The 9,755-nt window shown below is 39.1% G+C and overlaps 1 protein-coding gene across 1 annotated transcript; it reads left to right on the forward strand.

Annotated features, from left to right (window-relative positions):
* The first annotated feature begins 542 nt into the window (after positions 1-542).
* LOC108413630 (C-type mannose receptor 2-like) lies at positions 543-8,062 on the forward strand. Its single transcript, XM_037531221.1, has 5 exons — positions 543-616; positions 2,856-3,224; positions 3,336-3,674; positions 4,086-4,177; positions 7,488-8,062. The coding sequence occupies exons 1-5, from the start codon at positions 580-582 to the stop codon at positions 7,608-7,610; spliced, it is 960 nt and encodes a 319-aa protein (XP_037387118.1). The 5' UTR covers positions 543-579; the 3' UTR covers positions 7,611-8,062.
* The last annotated feature ends 1,693 nt before the right edge of the window (positions 8,063-9,755 follow it).

Raw genomic sequence — 9,755 nt, forward strand, 5'->3', positions numbered from 1 at the left:
TAGCTGAATCAAACATAGTAACAGTTTCAGATAAACTCTGCTGTTCTGTCTGAGTTTATTTTTACAGTCTTAAATGTGTGGAGTGTATTTTGTATCACTCACAATTTGTGATTTTTTCCCCTCCCACAGCTAAATTGGCCCTAGGTGTGACTGTGTGAGTGCATGTATATGTTTGTCTATCTGCTCTGCGATGGACTGGCAACCTGTCCAGGGTTTATCCTGCCTTGTCTGCCATGTCTAAAAATACATCAGGCCTCCATGAATGTTGGGTTCATTGCAAGATTATTACAGGTAGAAGTTCTGTTCTGGTTTGTTTTGTGTCAAAGTCTGAGAAGTAACTTCCTCACAGAAAGAATTCTAACACTTGAAAAAACCTCATGTACAATAAGAGGCTTTACAAAAGAGGTCTATACAAAAATAATACAAATCAGCTATGATGCTATGAGAACAGCCTATAAACTATTCAAATCAGATTCCTAATCAAATTACATAGGAATGACAGATGAGCCTGTAGGTTCATTGAAGCACTGCTGAACAGACAAAGCACTACGGGACAGAAGAGCCACCAGGGTTTCAAACATGGACAAGAGATTATTTCTAGCACTGCTGATCTCAGGTATGTGTGAGCTATAGATTTCTGAACAAACACAGAACTGTGCAAAAGTCTGAGACCACCTGACAACTTTATATTTGAAGTGTTTGTGTGGAAAAAACAAAATCAGGGTAAACATAAATAAAAATCAATTCAACAATAATTACTGTAAGCAATAAATATATAGACAGACGTTTCCTCCAGGCAGTATTTGTAGTTTCCACCCAATATCAGGTTTGATTACACTTCAAGTTCAAATGTCTGGTTCATTCAGCCAGCATTACAGAATACATACTTTACTGACAAGTATATGATGTTTTTACCAGCAAACACACACTAATGAATTACATTAATGTAAAATAGTTTTAAACTGAAACATTTTTAAGTGGCTAGACACAGGTTAAACTGGTTTTAAAAATGGTTTTCTACTTGAAAGATGTCATCTGTAACACTGACTTCATAAATTAATTAATTAATTAATTAATTAATTAATTAATTAATTAAAAGAAAAAAACAGTTACATGAGAAATGTTGAACACACTCCATCAATTTACTCAATATACTTAAATATGACATTCATCAAATTTTGAATAAATATGCCCTATGCAACAGTTATGGCACATTTCATATTTTAAATTATATCAATGTGCTGTAACTTTTGCATAGGCCATATTCAAAATTTTGAATACAACTGTAGTTGGTTTACCTAGATTTTAAATACTGTTTTACAGTGCATGTTGTTGGTGTACAAACTATATACACTAGTTACAAATGACTTCTAGCAGCAAGTCATAGACATTGTGTGACTATAATTCATTAAATGTACAAGTTACAAAATATTAAGCATGAAATGTAAAATATCAAATTTGTACAGTATTCATTTTACGTTTTTCCTCCAATATGTTAGTTAGAATTCAACAAACAAATGATAATATTTATTGTGATAAATAATGATTGTGCATTAAAATGTATGTTGTCTGCAGAGGATGTGTTAACTTTTATTTAGAAAATCAAAGCCATGTAATTTGACCAGGGGGAGCTCAAGCTTTTAGATATGACCGTGTCGTATTCAGAAATATGTAGATTTTACTTTTATGATCAAAAGTTAAAGACTGTGGCCTGGAGATACTGACATCACTGCACAGCCATCTTGGTCCCCCTTATTAGGCAATTATATTTTATTTATTTATTGTACTTGTAGTTGCTGTTGTTTTGCTTCTGTGATATGTTTCAAGACAAGGAATTGTTGCTGGATCAGTTGAAAATTCTGAGGATGCCGGGTAGAAGCATTATGGGAAAATGAAATTCCATCCATCCATCCGTTTGCTAAGACGCTTCTCCGTCAGGGTCGGGGGAGAAAGTGTTTAATGGAAATTTATGTAAAATGGAATGAGTACAAAATATAAGTCAAGCAGAAAATTTATCATTTCATTTACTGAAGAACAAATATCACCTATGTGAAAAAAGAACTTGAGCTTCATCTCACAGACTGACTGGACATTCTCCTTCTGGATTTTCTAGTAGAGAATTCATGGCAGCATTAATTGTAGTAACTCACCCAGGCTGTGAAGCATCACCATACCATACTGGAGATAACTGGACACTCATCTTCCAAAACCTTTTACTTTAACTCATCGTTCCACAGAATGCTATTTTAATTCTCTTAATTTGCAATGGTTTTGCCTTACAATGCTCCAGTCTCTTTCTAATGGTGGGATTATGAATGCTGACCTTATCTGAGATGACCAAGGTCTGCACTTCCTTAGATGTTTGTCTGTGTTCTTTTGTGACTCCCTGGATGAGTCCATCACAGGAGGAATTTTCTCTTTTTGGAGATAATGGCTCTTACTATGGTTTGCTGGAGTAACTCTTTCCATGTCACGTCAGCAGTTTTCTTTCTCATCTCTACCAGAGTTTCTTATGATTGTGGCATAGTGTACTGCGTGTTGAGACATTTTAGCCTAGTTCACATCACTAAAAAGGTTCTATTTAAGTGATGCTTGGAATCAGCAGGGCTTGCAGTAATCAAGCCTGGGTGTGTCCAGTTTACTTGATCTCAATTATCAACAAATTGGTTAATTGATTGACTGAGTAAGTAAGGGTGCTTGTACTTTTTCATAGAGGACCAGTTTGAGTTAGCTACTCCTTCTATAAATGAAATGATCCTGTGTTTTGTGTTTACTCCGGTCATGTTTGCCTTGTATGAAATTTAATTTGAAGATCTGAAACAACTGACTCATATGGCTGTGCTGATGTCTCTCAGGTCTCTGTAGTGCAGCCTCAGCTCTCTCTCGGCAATATTACTTTGTGAATGAGAGTAAGACTTGGTTGGAGGCTCAGAGCTACTGCAGAGAGAACTATACTGACCTGGCTACTGTAGACAACATGGAGGAAATGAAGCAGCTGATGGCGGCAGTAGATCCTATGTATGTAGGATCTTTGTGGATAGGACTAAACAAGGCCCCCCCGAGACGCTGGGGCTGGTCTTCAGGAGAGAGCCCACAATACATGAACTGGAAAAGTTCAGAACCAAACGGTGGAGACAGAGATGGACTTTGTGCAGCGAAATATCAGTTTAGTGGATGGGTTGATGCTGAATGTACAGATGTTTTCCATTTTGTTTGCTACAGCGGTGAGTTACGCTATTTAAATTACAATAAGCAAATGAAAAAAGTGATGAAAATAAATAAATGCCAATAGCAACTTTTTCTATGTGTGTATGTGTGTGTGTGTGTGTCTTTAGAATGGACTAAAAAATTTATCCACATTAGCAAACAAGACAATTGGAGAAATGCTCAGGATTACTGCCGACAGTACTACACTGACCTGGCCACCATTCACAATGAGCAGGAACATCAGAACATTTCAGATCTTCTGGGCAGTGTGGAATACGCATGGATCGGCCTCTTTTTAGACAAATGGAAATGGTCTGACCGACGAAGCACCTCATTCCGCTTCTGGGAGGCAGGACAGCCCTGGAGCCCCACAGGCAACGCAAACTGTGTTGCTGTGGTGACTACATGGAAGGGAAAATGGGATGACACACTGTGTAATACAAATCTACCTTTCATGTGTTATAAAGGTCAGTTTGACATGTTCTTACATGGTGACAATGACTGGAGTCTAGCAAAATCAGCCCATTAGCTTTAACTTTAAAATACATTTTAAAAATAAAAATTGACATCAGTCCCAATAGATTTAACATGTGCCACATTTGCTGTTGCAATGCAGATTCAAACAAGCTCAACACAGTTATATTCGACAGTTCACAGCTGGCATCAATTTTATCCAGCATCAGTCACATTGCATTTAGAAGGGCATTTTGTCCTAAAACTAGCATTTAAAATCCTTTTTTAATAGTATGTAATTTTCTGTAGCTCAACACAGCATCATTCCGCCACATCAGCTCCACACAATTCATGTTTTTATCCTTTTTGTGTTTTCCTCAGTGGGCATTAGTTATTGTATTTTGTCATCTCTTCTATTTCTCCAGCACCTAGACATCGAATAGTGAAACTGATAATGACCTCTAATGGGCAGAAGGATCTGAATGACCCTGCTATGAAGACAGCCATTCTGAGTCTGGTCAGTGAAACCTGTGATGTCATGCACTTATAGCCCTCTTATCTGTGTCTGCACGCTCATATCTAAGGATGCATCAGTACTTTAAACTTCACCATTAGCATCCAAGTGAAGGCTGTTCTCTATGGGAAAAATGAATGTCTTTTTTGCAAATTCCCTCTATTGTGCTCCATAGTTCAGCAAAGAACAATAGTATTTGCACTGAACTGAGATTTTAAACACAAAATACATTCATCCCAGAAGTATTTAATGCAAAATTGCTCATTGTGGTTAATTCCATTGAAATCAATGTAATTATGCTTGCAAAACTTTACTGGGAAATGCAAGTCTGACTGTGCCCTTTGACTGAGAACTTGACCAAAATATCCCATAGTTAAGTGTGTGTTAAGTGTGTATGTGGCTTGGGCTGCAGTAGGCTACAGTTTGACTGTCAGGTGTTATAGAATAAATTATATAATATGCAAACATGAATATTTACATGGAACTGACAACGGCATGAAACACTGTGCGATACAAAGCTGCCTTTCATGTGTTACAAAGGTCAGTGTGAAGCATGCTCTTCCAAAGTGACAGTAAAAGGATTCAGTTGCAGCGAGAAAAATTGGCTTAAACCAGAGTTCTTATTCAGCCATGATACCAACTACAGTACTTTGTAAAAATTAATGATCATGCTTCATTTAATTATTTAATTAATATTTAATTTGCATGCAGTTAAATTCTTTCAGTATAAATTCTATATTTTTGTTGGATATTAAATACATTCAATGCACAGTTTCCATTCTTTTCAGAACTTACTTTTAGTTTTTCAAAGAAATCTGCAGGGATATTTTTAACCTCCAAAACTCAGTCTTAGAATTCTCACAGTCCAAGTAATCCCAATCAGACATCAGTAGTTTATATAAACTTGATCCATATCCAAGGTGTCCAGTGTTCTGATGTAGTTTTCTCCTTTTTTGTCTATTTTTTTTTTTTCAATAATTGCTTCTTGAAAGCTACACAAACCAGCCATTAGGGGTGTACTTTGTATACTTCTGGTGCCGGTCCCAAGCCCGGATAAAAGGTGAGGGTTGCGTGAGGAAGGGCATCCGGCGTAAAACTATCATGCGGATCACAAATATGATTGCCATACTAGATCGGTCGAGGCCCGGGTTAACAACAACCGCCTCCGGTGCTGTTGACCAGCAGGGTTCCGGTGGAAATTGGACTACTGTAGGTCGAAGACCATCAAAGAGGAGAGGAGGAAAGCAGGTTAGAAGGCAGCGAGAGAGAAGGAAAGGCAGGAGTGTGGAGGTTAGAGTAGGGACTCTGAACATAGGGACAATGACTGGTAAAGGCAGAGAGTTGCAGACATGATTCTGTGTGTCCAGGAGACCAGATGGAAAGGAGGCAAGGCCAGGAACATTGGAGGTGGATTCAAACTGTTCTATCATGGTGTAGAGAGGAAGAGAAATGGAGTAGGGATAATCCTAAAGGAACAGCTTGGGAAAAGTGTTCTGGATGTAAAGAGAGTGTAAGACAGGATCATGAGCCTGAATTTGGAGGTTGATGGTGTGATTTTTAATGTGGTCAGTTCATATGCACCACAGGTTGGTTGTCAGTTAGAGGAGGAAGAGGAATTTTGGAGTAAGATGGATGAAGTGGTAGATGGGTGTACCTAGAGAGGAGAGATTAGTGATTGGTGCAGACTTCAATGGACATGTTGGTGAAGGGAACAGAGGGGATGAAGAGGTGCTGGAAGGTCAATGCGGAAGGTCAGGTGGTTGTAGATTTTGTAAAGAGAATGGAAATGGCTGTGGTTTACACATATTTTCAGAAGAGGGAAGAACACAGGGTGACATACAAGAGTGGAGGGAGGTGCACACAGGTGGATTATATCCTTAGCAGGAGATGCCACCTAAAGGAGATTGGAGATTGTAAAGTGGTACCAGGGGAAAGTGTAACAAGGCAGCATAGGGTGGTAGTTGGTCCAGATGACATACCTGTTGAGGTATGGAGATGTTTAGGAGAGAAGGCAATGGACTTTTTAACCAGGTTGTTTAACAAAATCCTGGAGAGTGAGAGGATGCCTGATGAGTGGAGAAGCAGTGTACTGGTCCCTATTTTTAAGAACAAGGGAGATGTGCAGAGCTGCAGTTACTACAGAGGTATAAAGTTAATGAGCCACACCATGAAGGTATGGGAAAGAGTTGTTGAAGCAAGGCTAAGGTGAGAGGTTCAGATCAGTGAGCAGCAGTTTGGTTTCATGCCTAGAAAGAGTACCACAGATGCAATTTTTGCGTTGAGAGTGTTGGTAGAGAAGTACAGAGAAGGTCCGAAGGAGCTACATTGTGTCTTTGTCAGGTGTAGCTGAAAAGTATGTTAGGGTGGTGCAGGACATGTATGAGGATAGTGAGACAGTGGTGAGGTGTGCAGTTGGAGTGACAAATGGTTTCAAGGTGAAGGGAGGGTTACATCAGGGATCAGCTTTGAGCCCCTTTTTGTTTGCAATGGTGATGGAAAGGTTGACAGATGAGTTCAGGCAGGAGGCTCCATGGACCATGATGTTTGTAGATGACATTGTAATCTGTGGTGAGAGTAGAGAGCAGGTGGAAGAGAATCTGGAGAGGTGGAGAGGTTTGCACTGGACAGGAAGAGGAATGAAGGTCAGTAGAGACAAGACGGAATACATGTGTGTGAATGAGAGGGAGGCAGGTGGAAAGGTGAAGATGCAAGGAGTAGAGGTCATAAAGGTGGATGACTTCAAATATCTTGGGTCAACCATCCAGAGCAATGGACAGTGTAGAAAAGAGGTGAAGGAGAGGGTGCAGGCAGGATGGAGTGGGTGGAGACGGGTGTCAGGGCTGATGTGTGACAGAAGGATAGCAGCAATAGTGAAAGGGAAGGTTTACAAGACAGTAATGCGTCCTGCTATGATGTATGGTTTGGAGACTGTGGCTCTGTCTAAAAGACAGGAGGCTGAGCTGGAGGTGGCGGAGATGAAGATGCTGAGATTTTCGTTGGGAGTGACAAGGATGGACAAGAGTAGAAATGAGCAGATCAGAGGTGACAGTGAAGGTAGAGCAGTTTGGCGATAAAGCCAGAGAGGCCAGGTTGAGATGGTTTGGACATGTGTTGAGGAGGAATAGTGGATATATTGGTCAAAGAATGTTGGAGATGGAGCTGCCGGGTAGAAGGAGAAGAGGTAGACCTCAGAGAACGTTTATGGATGTAGTGAAGGTGGACATTGAGATGGTTGGTGTAAAAGTAGAGGAGGCAGTGGATAAACATAAAATTATGTTTGGTGCCATATGTGATAATGTTTTTCCTTTTATAGATCGAGAAAAAGTTGAGAAAACAAGGAGCAGGTAATGACACCACCCTGAGCTGGCGAGAGAAAAATGGAAAGGTTTTCCATTTGCGCAAGAAGAGGATGATGGAGAACGATAAGTGTGTTTAATGTAAAGTTAGTCATGTATATACGAGACACAGGCAATCCCAGTGTCTAGCTAGCAAGCGTCAGTTTCAAATCAAATCTCAGAATCTATCATCAGAAGTCGCCACAATTATCCACACTGGCATGTCTAACAACACCACTTAACACATCTAATTTCACTCAACACAGGTCTGAATCATCAAACAAGGAACTGGAAGCATGTTACAGATCCAGGTGTATATACAGTGTGTCAATAGAAATGTTTACTGTCCTGAGCTTATCAGAAGACTGATAGCTTTAGGAGGACAAGTTCAACTTAGATATTAATCAAAACACCAGGATCAATATACAGGGGGTAATATGATTCAAATAAAGTCAGACTAATTTACCTTGCACAAAAGAGATTGTGCCTTTTGAGCTTAAATTTAAAAAAATTGTGGGAGATGTTTTGTGTTTGTCTGTTTGAGTGTAACAGTTCACTGAGATTCAATGAAAGAAATCCTTTCAGTCCTCCTTCAAGATATTCTGATCAAAGGATGGTATTTACATCCAGAATCTATATCCAGGGAAAACGAACATCACAACTTATCTTTACAGGTCTTAAGTACATTTTAGAGCAGAATTAAAATGTACAAGGTAATTTAACTTTAATAAGCCACATTTACATGAGTTTGCTATAGAAAAAAAATGCTATGTTCTCTCACAAAAGCCTGTTAGCCAGTTAAATGACCTAATATAAGGTCATTTCACTGGCTACCTAAAATAAAGTAATTTAACTGACCTAATATTATCACTCAGGGTGAGTGATATAGCAAAAGTACAACATCACAATTCTTGAACACATTTTCCAGATATACAGCGGTTCACAGTATTTTTGGTTTTGTTCAGCATTAATAAGTTTGAAAAAGATCAAATGCACCAAGATTAAAAAATGACTATCAAAAGGAGTCAAGACAAAGACTAGAACACGGTTTAAATGAAGACCCAAACTTTTAGTAGTCAAGGCTGAAACCAGGAGTGGCTGAGACCAAATAAAATGTTTTTAATAATAAAAAAAATTAAATATGGCACAAAAAAAACACAACACTGGACGAGGTAAGAGACTTTACATTTCTTTTCAGGGTGTGACATCCAATGTCAATGGCAGTTCTAAATGATGGTGCATAATCAGAACATAAACAAGGGAATACACACAACTGTAGTGGAAAAATTGAGGTTTTCTGTTAGCCTATTTTTATATTTAAATTACTGAGCTGTTGAGTCAAATGGGACTCATATTACTGAGGAGCTCTGAGTTCAGAAAAGTATTGTAGGTAATTAACTCCAGATTTATTATTTAGCAGACTTGTAAAAACTATGAAGATTGTGTCACGATTGGCCCCTCCCAGAACTGTCCATGTGCGTTTTTGTTTTGTAACTCCGCCCCTGATTGTTTTCACCTGTCCCTTGTTATCCCTGTGTATTTAAGCCCTGTGTTTGCCCTTTGTTTTCACTGGTCATTGTTTGTGCTGTTTGAAGGTCTGCATTGGTTTGAGTCTGTTATTTGTCATGGCTGAACTCCAATCTCTCCGTATTGGCTCAATGACCCTGGACCGTTACGAACCTGATTTTGGATTTGCCCTCAATAAAAGTCGCTTACCTCCACACATCCGTCCGTTACCTCGCTCCATTACACATTGCAGGTTCGTACTGAATTAAAATCATGGATCTCATCAGTAATCAGTCAGATTACAGCACAACCCCATGTAAAACTAATCCAGCTCAAATATGGCTTATGTCAAACTTTGATTTGTAACTGGAAGAAGTGGTGAGGTTATTCTCGGTTCCTTTCATTTTAAAACGCTATTCAGAATCACCACCTAAAGGTCAACTGGACGGGAATTACCTCAATCTTTTTCGTATTATTATTAAATGAAAACAAAAAAAGTAAAAATAAGATTCTGATTAAATTTTAAAACCATTAAACATTGACAAGTAAACATTTGGGTGACAGCACGTAATAGGATGGCATGCCAACTCCAGATAAGGGAAAAGGACCTCCGTCAGGTGGAAGAGTTGAAATATCTTGGGATCTTGTTCACGAGTGATAGGAAGAGGGATCGTGAGATTGGCTGCAGGCTGGGACAGGAGGCAGCAGTAATGCAGTCACTGTGCCAGACTGTAGTGGTG

The sequence above is a fragment of the Pygocentrus nattereri genome, chromosome 19 (genome assembly GCF_015220715.1).
Source record: "Pygocentrus nattereri isolate fPygNat1 chromosome 19, fPygNat1.pri, whole genome shotgun sequence".
Lineage (NCBI taxonomy): Eukaryota > Metazoa > Chordata > Actinopteri > Characiformes > Serrasalmidae > Pygocentrus > Pygocentrus nattereri.

Coding starts and splice junctions, on each gene's coding strand:
- LOC108413630 (XM_037531221.1), top strand. CDS start 580: ATGGACAAGAGATTATTTCTAGCACTGCTGATCTCAG. Junction 617..2,855: donor TCTAGCACTGCTGATCTCAG/GTATGTGTGAGC, acceptor GATGTCTCTCAG/GTCTCTGTAGTGCAGCCTCA. Junction 4,178..7,487: donor AGACAGCCATTCTGAGTCTG/GTCAGTGAAACC, acceptor TTCCTTTTATAG/ATCGAGAAAAAGTTGAGAAA.